The sequence below is a fragment of the Oculina patagonica genome, chromosome 12 (assembly GCF_052425735.1).
Source record: "Oculina patagonica isolate OP01 chromosome 12, crgOcupat, whole genome shotgun sequence".
In the NCBI taxonomy this organism is placed as follows: domain Eukaryota; kingdom Metazoa; phylum Cnidaria; class Anthozoa; order Scleractinia; family Oculinidae; genus Oculina; species Oculina patagonica.
In genome coordinates, this window is record NC_135769.1 from 3,111,840 (window position 1) to 3,133,345 (window position 21,506).

Here is a 21,506-nt window from a genome sequence, read left to right on the forward strand (position 1 = left end):
AAAAGGGCGAGAAAGGCACAATTTGAGGCCGAGATTCTCGAAAGGCTCGAAAAATGATAGATTTCAAACATTTCTGCTTTAGTAAGTGAAAAACAGATTGAAGGTATCCAAAAAATGGCCCAAAATTGAATTTATTAGTCGAAGATCCGGTAATGACACCTTGATTTCCACTGCAAAATTATTCAGGCTGCCGAGAAATTTAAGCAGCGGATAGCGAATTACTATCGAATTATATAATTGCGAAGGATAGCACTTGTATGTTTGCTTCATTTAGGCACCGGAAAGATCGTCGGTTGCAAGAAGTTCAGAATTCTTCCCGAATTTGACGGCACTGATCGCCAGTCATCCGATCTGTTTCGACACATGATAGATAGAGGGCGAAAATATTATGTTATTCAAACGCCTTTCTAATGGAATTGACGGCGGTTTTGATTTAAATAAAGCTGTTATTTATCCCCATTACTATTACAGACTGCAGCTACAGCTGCCGAGCTCGAACAGTGTATATTAAAAAAAATTAATAGTATTTGCCGCGACAATTGTGTAACGAAATTGACCTCCTTAAAGTGCCTATGAAGTAAAAATTAATTAATGCTTATTTTAAAGACTTTTACAAATAAAGAAGAATGGCGTTTACCGTTTTGAAAGATCTTCTTTCGTTTAGGAGATATTCACGTTTTTGTGTTATGCAAATGAGGTAAGTGATGACGTCATAAATTGTTCCACTAAGAGATAGATCACAAAATCAAGGATATCTCTGACAATATAAAGGTGATATTTCTGAAACTTGGCATCAGTAGTAACCTTCCTTAAAGGTGCAAGATGGCTCATACTATGATGTAACCATGGCAACACTCTTGGTTCCAGGCTCTTTCTGTCATAAACCAAATATCTCAATTTGCAACTCTTTAAAGTGGGACAGAGGGTCCAACTTGGAACACACATAATGCCTTATTACCCTAACTCCCCTCATTAGCTTGTTGGGAGTGGATCATCTTTGATTAAGCAAAAACTGGGGATATCAGTATTAATTAAAATAGGTATTTGCAGCAAAACTGTTGCCATGGCAATGGCCCGACAGGTGTCATGTTGTGTCTTTTATGGTGTTCATTAATCGTGCCAAGTTTGAAGAACACAGCTTAAATATTCCAAGAGATATTCTTGATTCAGTGCTTCATCTTTTTGTGGAACAATTAATGACGTCATCACTTTCCTCATTTGCATAATATTAAAACGTTAATATCTCTGAAACGAAAAAAGATATTGCAAAAAGGAAAACGCCATCTTTCTTTATTTTGAAAAGCCTTTAAAATAAACACCAATTATTTTTTACTTCATAGGCACTTTAAATATTCGGGTCAGGCAAGGGGACCGATCGGACGAGCGTTTCTTTATGTAATTTTGTGGTGGCATAAATCTGAGGTTACCTCTGTTGTGTTGCAAAATGTGCCACTAAGAACAGTGTAAACGTTTTGCATTTCTCATAAAAATAAATGTTTTCTTTCAACAAATCCCGGCAGCAAATCGGGCCTTTATAATCCATTCAATAGCTGAGAGTAAAACATTTTACACATTTATTGAATAATCGCTCTGTTTGACAAACCTTTTGTTTCAAACCACGGTTTGAGCTTTCTACGTTGCACAGGTAAGGCTTTCAAAAGTCCGAGCCAATCTGGCCATGGTTTTGTGAAACAATCGCTAAATACCGGTATGCCTCCAAAGTGCCCGCCAACCATACATTGCTCTTACAGAGCGGTTTGTTTGTCCGAATTTTGACTCACACCGGGGGTCAAATTCTGTGACGTCATTAGTGCGCTTCGCTAATTGCAACATCATTAAATGTGTTAAGTGATATTTATAAGTGTTTTTGTAGCCTGTTGTGAAATTACTTCCAGTGGAAGCAGTAAACGTTAAACGTTTCTTCCGTTCAGAAGTTAATGCATCGCCATTAGAAAAATAAACAGCAACTGTTTTGCTGGAAATGCAGTCGTTAGAAATGGAATGTGTAGCCGTAAGGTAAAGAATAACGAGGAGAAGCGGCTTTTGGTAATATCCAAACGAAAATTTACTTCTCAATGTGGGGTTAAGATTGCGTGACGAGACAAAAGGTAACTCTGTCGTGCGTAACCTTACCTCGATCAGGCGTTATTTTTCTGCATTAAACCGAGTAGAAATCTTTCTAACTCGAAAGGAAACAACTATTTCGATTAAACATGTTAAAGGCAAACGTCAAAGTTTACCTTTTTTAACCAAGTCAAAGTATATGAGTCGCAAAACACCCTGCCATCGCGACTGACAAGTACAGCATTTACTCCGCGAAAATAAAAAAATGCTTGAACTGAAAGACGTTTGAATTCTTCCATGATATGTTCGAACAACAATGGCCAGGATAAACCTTCTACTCATACTAACTTCATGCAAAAAAAGTCGATATCTCGAAGAGATCTTTGATTTCAAAATGTTTGACTCTAATGAAGATGGCTGGTAATTTGGCAAAACTCTTACAACAATTCAGAGACACCATTCTTTAAACCTGTTTGATACAGCATGACAGCTAGTATGCATGCTCCAAATATGAATACTTACTCTGACTGTTCCATCATCACAGCCAGTACAGATAAACCTGTTGTCTTGTGAGAACGACGCAGACCTCACCACATCAGGGTGTGGCCCAAGGGAGTACAAAAGAGCTCCAGTAGAAGAATCCCACACCTAAATAATAATAACACATTCAAATGATTCAAAATGCAGTACCAAAACATTTCTCTTACAAGCCAGGACAGGACATTATTTTTCTCTCTAAGTGTCCACCCCTCCCCCCTTCAAATAAGCACCCCCTTCTACAATAAGCTCCCACCCCCTTATGTACAATCTTGAAATTTGAAATATTGAAAAACCAAGCCTCCTGAAAAGAACTTTTAAAATATGTCTGTATGTGTTGTTCAAGAGAATATCCATCCACTTTCCCCATGGAAGATTTTTGGTTTGAACTCCCCATCTCACCTCTCCAGTTTGGATTCATGCTTCATTTAGAAATTTTGGCTTTTTAACCCCACCCTGTCTCCTACCCCCCTCCCCTTTTAGAATTTCCAAGGACCTTGTATGGGATGGGAATGGGTATTATCTGGAATCACACAATTTACATTTAATTAAACGAAAGCAGCATGATCAACCCATGTTTATTGCCAAGTACTATCATCTAGTCTCCCTGAGGCTAAAGGTGTTGGCATAGGGCTAACAACAGAAACATTGACAACAACTTCAAGGCAGCAAGACTTGGAAAGGAAGGGCCCTTCAACCAAGGGAATACACCTGGCAGGAAGCTGTACAAAAAAGCCCAAGGTCGAGCTTACTGACGAGGTGTTGTCAATGGCCTATGATCCACATGGAGGGACGGGCCTAAGTAAGTAAGTACTATCATCTAATGTTAAGCTAAATGACGTTTTTGTAAGTTCCCCTTTTTCAGAATAACAATTTGTTGATACTGGTAGTTTCCAGTTTCTATGATTACCTTGGCATATCTATCCACTGAAGCTGACAGCAGTCTCTTGTCATCTTGAGAGACATCACAAGACAGGACATACTCACTACTGCTGTGAGGGCAAGACAACTGAAGGGATCCATTCTGTACATTCCACACCTGCAAAATGAAATATTGAGAAAAATAGGAACAATATTCACACAGATGGACTTTCTTTGCCCAACTCATACTCGATTTACTAGCCTGAGGAAATAAAGGTCTCTGTTTTCTGTGGGAGGCGTGGTGGCCTAATGGTTAGTGTGCTGGACTCTGAATCAAGCAGTCCGGGTTTGAGCCCTGGCTGGGGCACTGCATTGTGTTCTTGGGCAAGACACTTTACTCTAACAGTGCCTCTCTCCACCCAGGTGTATAAATGGGAGCGGGCAAATTTACTGCTGGGGGGGGGGGGGGTAACCCTGTGATGGACTTGCATCCCATCCAGGGGGATTGGAAATACTCTTGTCCCTTCATGGCTCAATCTACTCTACCCAAGAAAGAGACTCCTGAGTTTAAACACAAAACATTACACATTGCACCTGTTAAGCGCCTCTGATTGGTTATAACTTGGATTTAAGTATTTGCACCCAAGTAAAAACCAAAGAGAGACATCCACTACTCAGATCACTATGGAGCTACATGTAATGGAATTTAGCTGGTTGAATGGACATCTCAAAGAGAGACCTTTGTTCACACAAGCTACCAGTTACCACACTACAATTTGAACAAGGTTTGACAAAGCAATCAGCAGCTAATTTTTCGTAGCAATATAAATACATAGTCAATCAGACAAGTGATAAGAATATTATTAATTTTACTTTGATGCAACCCTCCAAGTTTATTTTTTTCCTTGGTGGCCATTTGACGGTAATTGTGAAGAACAGCTCCCGCTAACCGACTGTCAGTCGACTGTTGGTCGTTTGTCGGTCGTCTGTCGGCCGATAGTCGGCCATTTGTCCTCCCACTTTCGGGCGTCTGTTGGCCGTTTGTCGACCGGCTGTCGGTCGACAACCTGCCAACAGGTTTTGGCTATGATGTCGGCCAACTGTTGGCCGACAGCCAGCCGACAGGCGGTGATGTGTCGGTAAGGTGTCGGTATGATGTCGGTAAGTTGTCGGTTATACGGTAACACTAACCTTTTGGTTTCTTTATGTTTTTCCTCCGTAACGGACCTCAAAATTTATGAGAAAATGAAAGGAAAGGTATATACTCCTGAGTTTCGTTCATTACAGCCTAAAACAAGCTTCTGCGCTGCCGAAATCGACCAGAGAATTTACGCGAACACAGCTACTCCATTTTTGTCCGCCATATTGGATTGGTTAACTTAGTCTCATTCCCCCTCGGATTTTTATGCAATTTTTGTTTCATGTGACGTATCGTAAGTATCTTTTATTATGTTTCATGTAGTGTATTAATGTTTGTTATCATAAATTAACTTTATTGTTGGTCATTTACTTTTATAGACTTAGTTGCACTGTTTTGGCCTGAGTTTTGGATAAAATCATCTTCGAAGGTGATTTCATTGCTTGCCTTATGCACTTAAAGTTACGTAGGTGATAGATTTATAAGAGATTGAAGTTTGTATAAAAGAAAATCTTGGCGAGGAGTCGATTTGTTTTGTAGTAAGTACCGTAGTACGATGAAATACATGTAGTCTTATCTGTTTTAATTGCTTTCTGCGTCGGGATTACTTCTGTGTTTACTGCTATGTTTTACAGTAAAATTTCTGTTTCGGGAAACTGTCGGTGGGCTGTCAGTGGCCTGTCGGTAGTCTGTTGGTAACCTGTCGGCCGACTGTTGACCGACAGTCGGTTAGTGGGGGCTGTTCTTCACAATTACCTCACTGTTTGCTCAAGTTTGGTCGCCAGTGAAAAATTTTAGTCACTAAATTAAGCTCACGCTTTTAATTCTTTTTCTCAATTTATGTGCCAGGCTGGCGACTTCGGTTCCAATTTAATCCCCAGCTCCAAAATTTAAGTTGCCGTGGCGACTAAAATGGTCTTAACTTGGAGGGTTGTGATGTACTGTCAAAACATTAATATAGCAAAAAGGAAACGGTCATAAGCAGTACCATACCTTAAGTGTCCCATCTAAGGATGCTGTGAGCAGCAGTTGTTCGTTCTGGTTGAAGAACATGCATCTCTGGATGCCAGCTGTGTGGCCTTCCAAAGAGAACATTAATCTTCCATCCACACAGTGGTAAACCTTGATACAAGAAAATGTTTCAGAAAATTACTTACCTGGTAATAAATTAAATGTTTAATAAAAATATATCAAATTCAAACGTAACATCCTGGAGAGGATTACTGTACCCATTCAGTTATTCTGTACTAGTTGTTTAATTTGCATTATTTATTCCAAGTGCATGGGCGAGGTTCGGGAGGAGGAGGGTGAGAGGACTTCAAAATTTCTTTTTCCTGTGCTCTTTTCTCCTGCTTAAAAATATCTAAATCCTACCCTTTTTCTTTCCCACGTCCTTTTCTTTCGGGTACCTACTCCTCCGGGGGGGGGGGGGGGACTCCTATATGAAACGGACGGGGATGCTCGTCGAAAATTTTGGAAAGAGCCCCTAAAAGAGACAAATCAGTGGGTGTGGCTCAAGCTTTTCTTGAACTCTAAAAGATACCAAAAAACTAAGATATAGAATTAATATTTGTATATTTCTTCGCGTGTAATCCTAAACGAGACCATTATGGCTAAAAATATTAGCGTTTTGCCTCGAACACCCTTAGCGAGACCAAAGACCCGAAATTAACACCCCTAAGCGAGATGACGTGCATCCCTGTCACTTTCATATGCGAGTCCCCCCCCCCCCGGCCTACTCCCCTCTTACTCCTCCCATCTCCTTTCCTCCAGAACAGTGCAATCTTCCATTTTAGAACCCTAAAAAGCTAATGGAATGTAATCTAATGTATAAAGAACAGAACTGAGTGCAGGTGATTCACTTGCAAAGATGACAAAAAAATATTACCTTTGCAGTGCAATCATCTGAGACTGATACTAAGAGTTGGGCGGATTTGTTGAAAGCGCACCACTTGACACGACCAGAATGGTTCTTGAACTGCTGGATTACTTTACAAGTTGTTCTCTCTAAAATCTACAGGTCAGAGCAACAGACAACACTTTTAAACACTTTGAGGGTAAAAAATAACATTTTGCCTCACACAAAATTCATCCCCTCACAAGTTTGACATCTGAGATTTGAGCCAAAAAAAGCCTTCACTAGATCTCACTAAGAAGAGATGCTACTTTTGGCTCAAGGTGGTCCAAAAATTGACAAAAAGTTATAGTGACAGACTTAACAAAATCAGTCTTTAGCATGGTGGGGGTCAAATGCATAGCTTTTAGCTTCAAACTCCAGTTGGATGCTCAAATCACTGATCAAGATACATCAGATGAGACTTGTAGTAGGCAACAACATTTAGCTGAGTAGGTAATTAAAATGAACATACCAATTTTTACGAAGAATCATTTTCAGGCTAGAGTAGTTTATATTAACTTACCTTGACAACACCATCATCTAAACCAATGGCCACCTGACCTCCATCACTGTTAAAACTGATGCTTGTGATTTTTGAGTTGTTTGCTTCACTTTGTGACAATAACTTGGTATTTTCACCTTCAAATATCTGAAAAGCAAGATCAAGAATTCTTATCAGTCTCTTGTTTGATGCTCATTCTAGATTGTCATTCTTGGGATGACCTCGGATAGTGTATCCGAAAAAAATCTCAACATTTTTATCCTTTAACCTGTTTTTTATAGGACAGTTTCTTCAAAATATTTTTTATTTTCTATGATGAATTTGACCAAATAAGGATAGACATTTTAGCTACCCAAAAGAGATGACCCCCAAAAGTTTCAACCCTCCACAAGCTTATATATGGCAAAAAGGCTGCTAAATTTAAAAGTAATGAAGGACATTACATTTTGAACTTTATGATAATTATGTGAGGACAACAACTCGCTATTTTTTAACAACCATCCATACTACTGTGTAGCTTTTAAGCATTCTTATTATTGGATTTAAAGACCAGTTTCCCTGACAATAGAACAACCTAAAATAGCATGATCAAATACCCTTTAATTGTAATTTTCCTGTAATAATTTATTATTATTATTATTATTATTATTATTATTATTATTATTATTATTATTATGTTTAAGCTACACTGGCTACCCGTACAATTCCGTATTATTTTTAAACTACTGTTAATAGTCTACAAAGCACTCAACGACAAAACACCATCCTATGTTTCTAGTATGCTAAGTTTTAGAAAGTTCTCTCGGTCACTACGTTTCAGTGGCCAAGAACTGCTAACTGAGCCCATGGCTAAACTCAAGACCTACGGAGACCGGGTGTTCAGCACTGCTGCGCCAAGGCTGTGGAACAACCTGCCACTGAGCATCCGAAAATCGGCATCATAAGACATTTTTAAGAAGAACCTAAAAACTTATCTTTTTAAAGAAGCCTATGACATTTAATTTTTATTTCTTATACACGTTTACTTTAAGTCCAGTTAAATAATCATGATATTTTTAGTTTTTTAATTTTTAACTTTTAAAACTTCACTCTCTGCATGTATAGATATTTTAGCTCCATAGATTAATTTAGTTAGGTATTTTTATATTTTATTTTTATATTTTAGCATAGTGATTGTAAAGCGCTATGAAAGATTAGCTAAATAGCGCTATAGAAATGATTATAATTATTATTATTATTTACCATTAGCCTGTTGTTTGTGTCAGTTATGGCAATACTCAGGGAATCCCCCATGAACATCACATCAAACACCATCCTGAGCTTGATTGATTCTTGAACATTGTTCATGTCAACAGCCCAGATCTGGGGAAAAAAACATTGATCTTAGTGTAAATAAAATAGTAAGTACTAGTCTGAGAGGAGGAAAAGTCATACATGGCATCGTTAAGGGCTCACAATTATAAAATAAAGATGCCAAAATGTTTAAAACCGTGGCTAAACAAGTGAGTAAAAACTTTAACTACTGGTATACCTTAACAGTTTCATCCTCGGAAGAGGAGACAAGCTTGCTGGTATCCTGTGAAAAGGCAACACAGTGTACCCAACCTGAATGTCCTCTGTAAACACCCAAGCTGGCTTCGCTTACTGCATTCCACAGCTGAAAATAAACCAAAAAAGACAGCTATCACCTTTGATTTTTCTCGATTTAAGACCTACATGTAGTAAGTTACCTGGATTGACATATGTGTTGTTCCAGAAAACTACCCATTAGGTACCTCTCCTATGGAAGGTTTTAACCTGCAACCCCTTCACCCTTCACCCTTCACCCTTCCTGGAACCCCTCTGGGAATTCCACTTAAACTTTATACTTTCCTTTACAACTTTTGGCTTTTGAACCTCCCCCCCCCCCCCTCCCCATCCCACCTTTCCCTTACAACATTTGACCTTCCCCAGGGTGGGTGTGTTGTGGTTCAAATTTATTTTTGCTTTAAAATTTTTCAAACCAGTCTGAGTCTTACCTATTTCCCTTTGTGTCCTATGCAAGTGCAAAGCCTAATGCATCAAACTGAAAAATTGTAACATGAAATAACCTGTACCTGTATAGTCGTGTCAGACAGTCCCAAAGCCAAAATACAGTCATCACGTGAATAAGCCATCGAGAGAGTTGTGGATGGCGTATGAATGTTCTTTATTTCTTGACCAGTTTTGGAATCCCAGATCTAACGAAGAAACCCAACACTTAACACATAATAAAAATAATGTGCCTGACATGTATTTTCTTTTAATGACAACTACAGACTTTAAATGCCAAATCCTTGTCACAAATATAATCTTCCTCTCTTTACAGTGTATATGCAGCAAATAATCAGGTGAAATTTTCAGTTCTAAGCTGTTTGTACGTAACCAAACAACAACTTTGATTCTATGTTTTACCCACATAATTACCCACGTTATATCACTACATGTTAAGTATGTGATCAATAATAATAATAATAATAATAATAAAAAATATATAACAATGTAAAAATAAAAAAACATCATATAAACAGATAAATAGCAAAAAAGTTAAAAAATCTTATTAATTTATGCTTATGTAACCTATAAAAATAATTTGTTTAAAGACTGCCTAAATAAAACCCTACTACTAGTTTGTCTAGTTTTTAAAGGTAAAGAATTAAAAATGTTTGCACCAGAGAAATAAAAACTTTTTCGTGCAAATTCAAGTTTCACTTTAGGTAAAACAACAGTGGCTCTACAGTTCCTCATACATGTATCACGATTATGAGTTAAAAAATTAAAATAGTTAAAACTATCAAACGTTGCCTTGTAGACAGTCAAAAACAAAATTACAGGCTTTTCTCATTAGAGTGTTCTCGACTGTGGGTAGGCTGAGTTCACAAGTAAGACATTTAGTATTTGGCAGAATGGTCCTGTGACTGCGTTGTTCCAGGTCTCTGATATTGTGCTTTGCGCTAACACCATCAAAAAGAGCAAAACTAACATGGTACAATTCAGACCTTGTCAAAAGAATTATTATTATTTAATAATAATAGTCTAATCCTCCCGCCTCCCATGCCTTTTACTCCCACTTCCAATATTCTTTACTTCCACCTGTCACCCCTTTCCATAGCCAATCTCTCCTCTTTGTTCCACATCTACTGCAAAAAATTTTACTTGTTTTTGCCCAGTTCCCCCACCTTAGGAATGCCACTTCTCGCCCTCTGTTCTCTCACTTCCTACCCCCCCCCCTTTTCTCTCATGCTTCCATCCCCCAGTCCCCCTTCGCAACATTGTTATGAAAAAATAAATATGCTTGTCACACCTTAACAAGTGTATCAGAGACACCAACTATACTGCGTCCAGTTGGCTTGAAACAACAAAATGTTACAGCAGAGCTTGTTCCTCCCTCCAGTGTAAACAACTCTTTTCCTGACATAGAATCCCAGACCTAGCAGGGTAGAAAAAAGACAATCATCTACCTGAAAAAAAGACAATTATCTACCTGAACAAATATCACAAAAGTAAAAAGCCATGCAGCTAAACTAAAAGTGGAACCTCCAATAGCATACATGTTATACCTGGAATGTGTTAAATCACTCATAGACCTAAGATTCATTGAACCTTTTTACCGCATTACCTTAACAAGTGTGTCATCAGAGCAAGAGACAATTCTTGAACCATCAGGTGAATAACAGCAACAGCGGACAATATCTGCATGCCCAGTGTAAGTGACACATTGTGTTCCATTTTCACTATTCCAAACCTATAATTTCAATGTAATAAAAAAATCCTGTATTAAAAATATAAAAAGTTACAGTACTAGTGGCAACTCAACATTTGAGTGAAGGGTAAATGAATAATTTTCCTCTTTTTCACTTACATAGGAAACCCTCCAAGTGTATTTTTTTCGTGAGGAGCCATTGGGCCACCAACTGCTCATGTTTGGTCGCCAGTGAAAAATTTTAGTCGCTAAATTAAGCTCACGCTTTCAATCCTTCTTCTTAATTTTGGTCGCCAGTCTGCCGACTTCAGTTCCAATTAAGGTGATTTCCTAGTATTGCATTGCGCATCCTTACTGCACAGAATTTTACGCGTAATTAGCGTGCGCACATAAACAAAATGGCGGCTTTTTTCTATGTGGCTTGGCTCGCAAGAGAGAGAAATCATCGTTTTTCGTAAACGAGTTCGGTGACCTATCATTTTTTTCTCTTAGTTCGAGAGTAGCGATCAAATTCTTTCTATAAAATGAATACAGATCAATTTCTATGGCAGAATAATACATTATCACCGAAAACGTGTACTTTCAGCAGTACTCGCAAAGGAAATATAAGGAATTATATAGTAAATACAAGGTCTTCCTGCTCCTAAACGAATACAGTGACCCCCCTTTTTTATTTCAAAATTTTACTTCCCTTAGGGTAAACAGCCAACTGGTAAAGTTTGGTTGGAAATCTATGAGCAGTTCTATTTCTTGGGAATTACCTTAAGTCGCCAGCTCCATAATTTTAGTCGCCATGGCAACTAAAATGGTCTTAACTTGGAGGGTTGATAGGAGATATTAGTAAGCTAATTCAGGAATAAAAAACTCTTACCAAACATGAATTCATAATTTTCATGGCTAATCTTTAGCCTGTCCCATGGTTTATGCTCATAGGAGGTGGGACAGCAGGGACGTGGTGGGGGGAATGGGTCTGAATGTCCTGATTCTTATACCTTTTGCTCTCAGTTCTCACCCCTTCCTAGCTATTTCTGCTTTTTATGACAAAATATTTTATGCAACGTTAGTTGAAAAATTCTTTCTTATTTCTCCCAAATTCCACTACCTTTGAAATCTCACTTCCTTGCCTCTCCCATCCTTCTTTGCCATACTCATCCTGTCCAATTTACTCCCTGAGGTTTAGGACTGCCCCCCCCCCCCCCCTCCCCATCGGGCATCACAGGATTGTGGTATTTGGAATCAAAAGGACTAACAAACATTTTTACATGTGAAATCCATTTCATTGCTCTGAAAGGCTAAAAGGTTTTTCTACTTTTTCACCAAACAAGGCAACAGTGTAAGTACCTTGACAGTTTTGTCAGCAGAACAGGAAACAACGTTTATGTCATCTGGGGAAAACATACATGTGAACACCTCTTGATCATGGCCCTTGAAAGTCAAAAGCTCTCTTCCACTAGTACTGTCCCAAACCTAAACAAAATTGGTTAAAAAAAAGGTTATTAACACATGGCCAGGCATAATGTATCTTCCTGTGGATGGGATGCTAGTCTATCACAGATAACACCCTGTACAGCATCAGACTGGTTGAAATGCAAACAATACTGGCTGAAAACCATTTATACTGTCTTCTGGGTGAAGAGGGGCACAGAGACAGCTCAAGAACTTAAAACAATGAACCCTAGCAGAGCTCAATCCTGAACTCTCAAATGTGCAGTTCCAGAAAATATTCATACCCACCCCATGGAAGGTCAATAGAAATTCCGAGGAGGTGGGGGGGGGGAGGGGTGTCTTGAAAGCCAAAATTTTAAAAGGAATGTATGGGGCTTAACTGGAATATCCAGAGGGGTTGGGGGATTCAAACCAAGAAACTTTCTGTCGGAGGGTTATAGATATTTTATGGAACAACACAATCCAGATTCCAGTGCAATAACCAATACGCCAGCATGCCTGCCAGTACTTCAGGTGTTAGGTGGTGATTCAAAGACTGCAAAAAATCTCTTCAGCCACCATTTGTACCAGCCCCCATTATGGGTGTGAGTGAGTGAGTGTTAAATCCTATTCTATCAGTAGATTTATTCATGAACATACCACCAAACTCATGGCTCCCATGTCAGCCTGGAAAAGCTGACGATTAATGAGACACTGTTCACACTAACAGAGAATGCACAAACCTTGACAGTGTGGTCAGCAGAACATGAAACAATTCTAGCATCATTACTGGAGAATGCGCAACAGTATACCATGTCAGAATGGCCTGTCAAAGACACCAGCTCTTTCCCAGACTGACTCTCCCACACCTAGAAAGAAATATGAATATGACAAATAATTCATTGTACATGTGTAACACATTTTCCCCAGAAACACTCACTAAAGATTTTGTTTAATTTTAGTCAACTTTCTGGTATCTTCCTCTTGGCTTTCCAGACCTAACTTTTTTGCCAATTGAAGTACAAAGGACTGCTTATATGTGCACTGTGTATATATAGTTTGACGTCTCCACCTCACAGACTTAATTGGTAATCATCTGGCCATATACACAATGACTCAACTAATTTATATTACATGTTCATGTTGACTGTCAACAGTATAGAATGTCCTGTATTATATGACTAGCCCCATCAGCAGGCGAGATAAACCAAATTCTGCATTATAATTGGCTAACCTAAATGGCTATCTTGCCTGCTCAGGATTAATTACTTAATCTTTTTCGTCCCCGGTGGGACATACATGTAAGGCAACAACAATCTCTTTCCATTTAGCCCTATTTTGTGCAGCATGTTGTGCCTCGCCCCATTGAGTTTTACCTCACTGAGCTCAGCCATGAGCTCAGCCAAGCTTGTTCAGTCAAAATGGCTGGATATTGCCTGATAATAAACCATGGCAGCATCTTAGTCTAAAAGAAAAACCTTGGCCAACATCCAGCCATCTTGACCATCTTAAGAAGTACTATGTGAGTAAAACAGAATTCTACAAAGTTGGTTGTACTGTACCTTAACAATTTTATCTGCACCACAGGACACCACTTTGCTGGCATCCTGTGAAAACTGGCAGCAGTATACAGCTCCTTGGTGAATTTTCACAGTTATCAGAAGCCTATCCTGTGATTCCTCTCTCTGATTACTAAAACAACCAAAACAATCCCACAGTTATACTCACTAAAATTTGCAAAGTTTAAATGAGAGCAATTTCTCACCTCCAGTCAAGGTACAGCCTCCCTTCACCCGCCATTTGGGTGGCATTCTCTTGTGCCTGTTTGTAGACTTCTGAGTCTGTGTATTCACTCAGACCCATTTGGATTAAATCAGGAAGAGGCTTTTCCACAAATCGATGTGCATTAACACTTGCAAAATGGTGGAAATCTTCTATGACTTCTAAATCCTGGAGAAACACAAAAAGCAGCATAAAATTACAACTAATACTTAAGGTAGTTAGCAAGATAAGTTCAACATAACTGTAGTGTCACCTCCCCCGCCCCCTTCCTCCCCAGCCGCCTCAATCAGTAGAAACTCCCTCCTGTGAAAGTTCCCCCTAAACATATACCCCCATATTTAGTTCCCTTCTTTGGCTAGTATCCCCTACCCTTTGGTGGTGGTCCCCAAAGTTCCCTATGAAAGAAAGCTCCCTCCCAACACTCTTTTGCATAGAAGGTACCTCAAATTTGTCTCATATTTGTTATGGTGAGCAATGAAAATGTATTCACTGATTCACTGCAGCTGAATGTTCTGGATATAGGACTATTAGTATCTGATATTAAAGCTTAGCCTTGATTTCTCCAACCTCTTAAGTTACAATCATCCTTGCATGTGCACTGTACATGTTACAATTTACCTTGTTTTCAACATGTCCTTTGATTGACAGGTAATCATTCAGTAGATTGGCAGGCCCAGTGACATCAAGCTTGGCAGCAAGCCACTTTAGATCTGTAATGAGTTTCTGTGCCTCTCCTATCAGACCTGCCTTGAGCATGTGTCGAAAAAGATTCCAATGAATATAACCATCATCGATCATCTCGCTAAACTTCCCTGAAATTCATAAATGCAACAACACAAACAGTTCAGACACTGCTAAGAAATAAATTACTGACAACCAGAGGCTTCTCACATGCCCTTTCTGGTCTAAGAAAAAGCCGAATATTAAGGCCCATTCTTTCTTATTGCCTAACTTTTTTTGCAGGCTGTTGTTATGTTTAATTTAACTATGACAGCTATTTTGGGGCGTTTATTTTTAATCATTTGGATTTTACACTTCATTTGCACCTCCTCCTGAGTACTCCTTATCGCTGTGATCTTTACACATTGCAAACATGGACACCTTATAGTTCCATAGGTCAAGAGTTTGAGTTTGTTGTGTTCTCAGGTATTATTAATAGTTATGCACCCATCAATGTTAAGCCCGAGGGGGGGGGTCGGGCTAACCACGGGATTTTGATCGTGAGGTCGGTCCCCAGGGTAGGGATTTTGATCGTACCTGATGGCCCAGGGTAGGGATTTTGGCCATATATGATCCCCTGCAACAAGGTTTGAAGGACATCTGACCACCTTTCATTGCTCCCGGGTGGGGATTTTGACCAATTATTTTGTCCCGGGGGTGGGGAATTTGACTTCTTTTTTTAGAAAATGTCAAAATCCCCACCCCTTGCCCGACCCCCCCCCCCCTCGGGCTTTACATTGATAGGTGCATTACTTTTCTTTCACAGTGCTTCTCCACCCAGACCTGTGCAAAAATTTGTTCCAGTGATTTTTTAGAGGGGTGGTGAATTGGAAATTTGAGACAATATAAGACGGTGAAACTACTATCTTTGCTGCGAGCCTGAGACTTTCTTAGCCCTGCAAAAGAAATCTCTGAGACTCTGAGATTGCTTCCCAGAAAAATTCAAGATGATGAGACCCCTAGAATTCTGAGCTAAAATTCTGCAAGACATGCATTTTTTTCAGGACTTTTCACCACCCTTGTTAGCAAAATCTCTCAAAATGCTGGGAAGGACTAGCAGCACTTCAATGGGAGTAAGAGTTAAGCATAATGGCATGTCCTTGAAGTTTACAATGGCACTTACAAGTAGCTTACCCTTATACACATTTCTGTATCTGTCCACCAGTTTCTTGTGCAAAGCTTCTAGGTTTGTAGCTTGTTCTTGAAGGAAAGTAAGTTGCAGGTTGTGAACACTGTACCATGTGCCTGTTATGTCATCAGATGTCACTGTCCTCCTTGCTAAGGATTTATTGACCAAGTCTTCCATCCAGTCTTCTACAACCTCAAACTACAAAAATATTATTCAGTAAAAATGTTGATTTGCTTGAAAATTTTATTCAACATTTTCATTATTGTCACTTGAGTGTGATCCTTATCTCCTATCCTGAACATCTAGTCAACTTAATTATTTTTTTAATTTAATTGACCGACCGACCAACCAACCAACCGACCGACCGACCGATAGGAATAAAATAGGAATTTACAGTGCTAGTGGCATTTCCACATAGTGGCTCTTCAGATCCCACTGATTCCAGATCGAATTGGAATTTAGTGATGTTGGTTTTTGTGGAGGGAGGAAAACCGGAGAACCCGAAGAGAAACCCTCTGAGGAAAACAAGAACTAACATCAAACTCAATCCACATATGAAGCCAGGTCCCGGAATCTAACCCGGGCCACATTGGTGGGAGGCAAGTGCTCTCACCACTTTGCCATCCCTGCTCCCTGACTGATTGACTGACAGACTGACCAACAGCTGACTGACTGGCTTACTGAACACCTTCAGAACTAAACGGCTGACTGGCCAACTGATCAGTCAACTAACTGGCCAACTGACTGGATGACTAACCGACCCACCGACGGACTGACTGACTTCAAGGGCAGATGAATATTTTATGTCCAGTACTGGGAGGCGCATAGGCCTAATGGTTAGCGCGCCGGACTCCGGAGCGAGCGTTCCGGGTTCGAGCCCTGGCCAGGGTCACTGTGTTGTGTTCTTGGGCAAGACACTTTACTCTCATAGTGCCTCTCTCCACCCAGGTGTATAAATGGGTACCGGCGAAATAATGCTGGGGGGTTCCCTGCGATGGACTAGCATCCCATCCAGGGGGGAGTAGAAATACTCCTAGCTGCTTAATGCTAAGGAAACCGGGATAAGCTCCGGCAGTATGCGCCACTTTGGCTCGAAGCTGACCCTTATATACTTACATTGTACAACTATCTCTTAGACATTTTCTAAGAAAACCAAGTCAAAATAAATGACAACCCTACCTCTTCATCCCAAAGTATACACAGAACCTGAGCAGGCACTTTGGACTCTTCATGGAACACTGCAAAATTTTCATAAAGTTGTCTCAGTTCATCATCCAAGTTATTAATGCTCATTCGAATTGCTTCGGTCAGTGTTGGATATTCATACTCAAACTTTGGTTTCAGCTTGCTAACATTTTTCTTCTTTAGCTGGCCAACATAATACTGCCATCGTTTGGGATGACTGCGAAGCAGAGCACCGATCATGCTAATAGCCAAGGGAGAGCCATTTGTAAGGTGAAATATTTCTGTGGCTTCTGCTGGGAGTTGAGCTGCTGGTTGATTTGTCCACTGAGCTAGAATTTGTAATGATTCGCTTTCTGTGAAGCCCTCACTGATACGAACTTTTGCTTTTGATCCACCAACCATGTTTGTAATTGCAGCGTCACGGGTGGTTACCATGATTCGGCAACGAATGTCAAAAAATTTAACATCGCTAGAATCCCAAAGATCATCTAGAACTAGCAAAGATCTTGGGTGCTGGTGGGCAAAGAGCATTCTTAACCTGTCCTTTGCTTCTTCAGTGTTTCTGGGGGGTTGCCGACTATGATCGGGATCAAGTCTAGCACAGAGATTTTGCATTTGCATTAGAAGTTTCGACTGGTCCACAGGGCCAATTCGTATCCAGTGCACGCCACCAGGGAAGCATTCGTCTAAGAGAACAGGACTTCTAAGAGCTTCAGAGGCAAGCACAGTCTTCCCACACCCGGCCATACCGTGCAGAATAACCCAGCCATCTTTTTTCTTTAATGATCTCAAGGCAGTACGAATCTTATGAACGTCTTTTCCTCTGTTGGCAAAAACTGTTGGTCTTTGTGGCACACCACCCTCTAGAAGCACATTTTCAACTGCAAATTAAAAGGAAAGTAAGCACAATAATGATGCTAACCATTAGGTCACCACACCTCCCAATAAACAGACATACTGTAGATTTTTAAATAGATAAGCCCGATAAATTCCTACTGTAGGTTAAAGGCGCTAGGTCACGGTATTTTAGGTAATTCTATTTATTTTCACTAGTTAAGAGCTCTAAACTTTAAACTGGCAGAACAAAAGGCTTTTATTGGCAAAATCACGGCCACATAACAAACTAGGATGATTTTCGAGCACTTTAAATGAAACTTTTATACAAATTGAGATAAACTTGTAAAAAGTTGGGCCAACGTTTTTCAAGTTTAGTCGAACGCAATCCATTTTTATCTTCTCATATTTTGCCCATCCATGCCCCTTTTTGGCCTTTCTGTCTTTCTTTTGAGTTCTTCTACAGTTTTAAGCCATTATTGTGAAATTTCAGCGAATTCTATGACAAGTTGGTCAGTGCCGAAAGTACCTTGAATTGTGTAACATAGCCTCTTTATATACAGTGACAATAATATATCTAAGTTTCCTAACATCTTTACCTCTTTCTGATATATTTCTGACATCTGAGATTTTTCTTGGACTCTTGACTTGTTCTTGCAAAAGTTCCACCAAGTGAGGGTAAGGTTCCTCCAGTGATTCACGGAAATGATAGAATGCTGCGTCACTCTTTGTCGATAACACATCCAGCAGCTTCTCGGCTTGTCTTCGTGTAGTTATTTCAGCTCTGATAAGCTCAGTGTCATGTACATCAAACACCATTTTACTCTGAAGAAAGTTAAGAACATCATCCACCAGTAGATCTTCCACAATCTCCACTCGGTTAACAGTAAGGATATCATTGTGTTCCGCAGTCATCTTTTCTACTGTTGGTAAAAAAAGTTTAAAAAAAATTAGTACAGGGGGCAGGGGCAACTTTGGAAATGCCATGTTAAAAAAAAAAAACGGCAGGCATGCATGCAGAGGTCATGACGTTTCCTGACAATTACCAGACTACGTTTGACCTTGGTAGCTGGAAAGAAGTGTTGTATATCGTATGCCAGGCTTATACAAAATGTCACGCTACAAGATAACGCAACTTTGTTGAACAATTTCAGTACCAAAGTTGTTAGCTACATGTACATTTTTTTAAAATTATTATATGTTAATTTTTTGACAAATTTCCTAAAAATTATTTAAGACTCCCTTGGGAAATGTCATCGCTTCTGCATGCATTGTGTGCCGTTTATTTTAGCAGTGGAGAGGGAGCTACACCCCACTCTCAGAAAAATGATTGCTAAAAATTTTGATCTGTTAGCTCCGATTGGAAAATGTCATTTTCCTGTTTGTTAACTATAGGATGTTTACCTGCTTTATATTGTATCAGTCAATCAATTTGATGCAATATTAATTAGGTTAATATACCATAACTTACAGCACTTGATTTATATAACTGAAATAATTTTATTTGACTGATCTATAAGAACAAAAGAAGATATATGATACAAATCTCATATAAAGACATACAGGAACAGACATGCCCCCACTTGTCCCTGAATGCAGTTTCGAGCCAAAAAGGCGCAAAATCAGTTAGAACAATTTATTATCTTGCATAAGTAGGTAAACCAAAACATATCAATATGTATTGGATTGAAAACATTTGCCTTCGGGTTAGAAATCGCAAAACTGAAGTAAATATAAACTTGCAAGAGAGACCTGTAACAGCGATTGCGTCTCTCTTTTCAAAACAAATTTTTTACTTCCACGTAAGTTTTTATAAAGCTCACTTACGCTGCAGAGGCGAATCAATTCCTTCAAGTACATTGTACTGCTCTTCAGAAGAACCACTCTCTAACAGCCGCGCTAGGTGAGGGTATTTCTCGCCGAGGACGGTGAAAAAGTAGTCAAACGATTCGTATCCCTTCAGTGGAAGAATGTCCAAGAGCTTCTCTGCTTGTCTACGAGAAGTTCTTTCTCCTCGAATGACCTCAGTGTCATCTGAGTCAAGCACGAACTTGCTCTGCAGAAAGACAACCACATCGTCCACAAGCAAATCTTCCACGATTTCTTGCCTAAATTTCAGCAACAAATGCCTGTGCTTCTCAAGCATCTTGCCAGGAAGAATTTTACGTGTCTATTAAAGAAAAGTTGCTACTGTATAGATAAAAATAGCAACTGATTTCTCCGGTACACAAACTTCCTGCCATTTTGGCAGGGGAATTATTTTTCCACCTGAAGGCGCATGACAATAAAACGCGGGCGAACGCGCGGGCTCTGTCCCGCGCTTGCTTTTCCGTAGGGTTTGGGTGAAAGAGTGTCAAATTTCAGTTGGGGGAGGGGGAAGCGGGGAGGGGGAAGGGACAGTGGGGAGGTTCTCCTATGGATGCTTGTCAGAAAAGTTCAAACGAACTCTCAAAAGATCCCTGACTCTCACTCGGCTGTGCAATTCAGGTTTATTTTTACCCACAAACGATCACAAACAGGTTCCAAAACAGTTGCATTAGTAAACATGGCTCCCCGGCATGGCTTGATTGTCATGGATTGATTGTTTTGGGAAAGGAAGTTTTAAACTGATCAACAAGTTATCAGTCATTCCATGGATCTCTGCAGAGCTACATCACCTGAGCGGAATATTCTTGGCTTGAATCGCGCACATCTCTCAAGTGGGACAAGTACTGAGCATGCAAACTTATGCATTATGGCTAATCAATAAATTTCACACCCTGTACAGCACTAATAAACAGATGCCCTCGTTTGGGTGAGCTGGGGTGGGGGGCCGGAGGGGGCGGGTTGGTCAGAACTTCCTGCTTCTCATATCTTTAATCTTTTACTCCTGGTTCCTACCCCCCCCCCCCCCACTTTTCCAGTGAGGGGTACTTGGGATTACAAGTGACGGGGACAATCGAATGGCGGCAAAAATCAAGACCAAAAAAATCACTAGGACTTCCAACATGCAACAAAACCCAAAAAAAATCCCTGGACCAAAAGTAAACCCCAAAAAATTCCATGCCAAATTTCTGACCCTTACATTTTTCAGAAAGGGGGGACGATATAACACAAAGAAAAACATTAGAAAAACATGTTCGTTTGTACCTTAGATTGTTTTTAATACTCCAAAAATTCCTACTAAAATCAAGCCACCCTCCCCCACCCCCCCCCCCCAAAAAAATTGCCAACTTTTCCTACCCAAAACAAATTCCAAGAACCGAAAATTTCTAACCCCAAAAAATTCTTCTATCATCCCCTTCACTTGAAATCCTGAGTATCCCCTCCCCTGGGCCTACCCCTTTGTTAGTATTAGTAGTTCCCACTTCTCTCGGTGCCCTTCCTACTGCAGAATATTACTCAACGTGGAAAAAAAGTCTTCCTTATTTCTCCTAGTTCTCACAACTACAGGAATCCAATTCCCACACTCTCTTCACCCCGTCCCAGGGGGGTACTCCAACTTTTAAACAACGGGAATGATCGAATGAAGGCAAAACTCAGGACCCAAAAAAATCCCCAAGTGTTCCAACATTACCCAAAAAAATCCCTGGACCAAAAATTACCCCTTAAAAAATCCCTTGTCAAATTACCCCTAAATTGCCAGGAGGGGCAATATTCATAAATACAGTAAAAACCCGCGTGTAAGAACCTGCTTTTTTAGAGTTTGGCAAAACAGGTTCTTTTTTTGGG

At 39.8% G+C, this 21,506-nt stretch overlaps 1 protein-coding gene across 1 annotated transcript in view; it reads right to left on the reverse strand.

Moving 5' to 3' along the window:
- The window catches only part of LOC144631702 (apoptotic protease-activating factor 1-like), a 25,934-nt gene extending 5,884 nt beyond the window's left edge, over positions 1-20,050 (reverse strand). The window contains exons 1-19 of the mRNA XM_078490209.1: positions 19,623-20,050; positions 18,395-18,718; positions 16,956-17,842; positions 15,782-15,974; positions 14,546-14,739; positions 13,911-14,095; positions 13,708-13,837; positions 12,889-13,014; positions 12,062-12,187; positions 10,637-10,762; positions 10,322-10,447; positions 9,096-9,218; positions 8,531-8,656; positions 8,242-8,361; positions 7,021-7,146; positions 6,489-6,614; positions 5,594-5,722; positions 3,512-3,640; positions 2,587-2,712 (exon numbers count right to left, since the gene is read on the reverse strand). Of these exons, the coding sequence (XP_078346335.1) occupies positions 2,587-2,712; positions 3,512-3,640; positions 5,594-5,722; positions 6,489-6,614; positions 7,021-7,146; positions 8,242-8,361; positions 8,531-8,656; positions 9,096-9,218; positions 10,322-10,447; positions 10,637-10,762; positions 12,062-12,187; positions 12,889-13,014; positions 13,708-13,837; positions 13,911-14,095; positions 14,546-14,739; positions 15,782-15,974; positions 16,956-17,842; positions 18,395-18,718; positions 19,623-19,941 (3,741 nt within the window). The 5' untranslated portion in view covers positions 19,942-20,050. The remainder of the gene's footprint in view (positions 1-2,586; positions 2,713-3,511; positions 3,641-5,593; positions 5,723-6,488; positions 6,615-7,020; positions 7,147-8,241; positions 8,362-8,530; positions 8,657-9,095; positions 9,219-10,321; positions 10,448-10,636; positions 10,763-12,061; positions 12,188-12,888; positions 13,015-13,707; positions 13,838-13,910; positions 14,096-14,545; positions 14,740-15,781; positions 15,975-16,955; positions 17,843-18,394; positions 18,719-19,622) is intronic.
- Between the last annotated feature and the right edge of the window lie 1,456 nt (positions 20,051-21,506).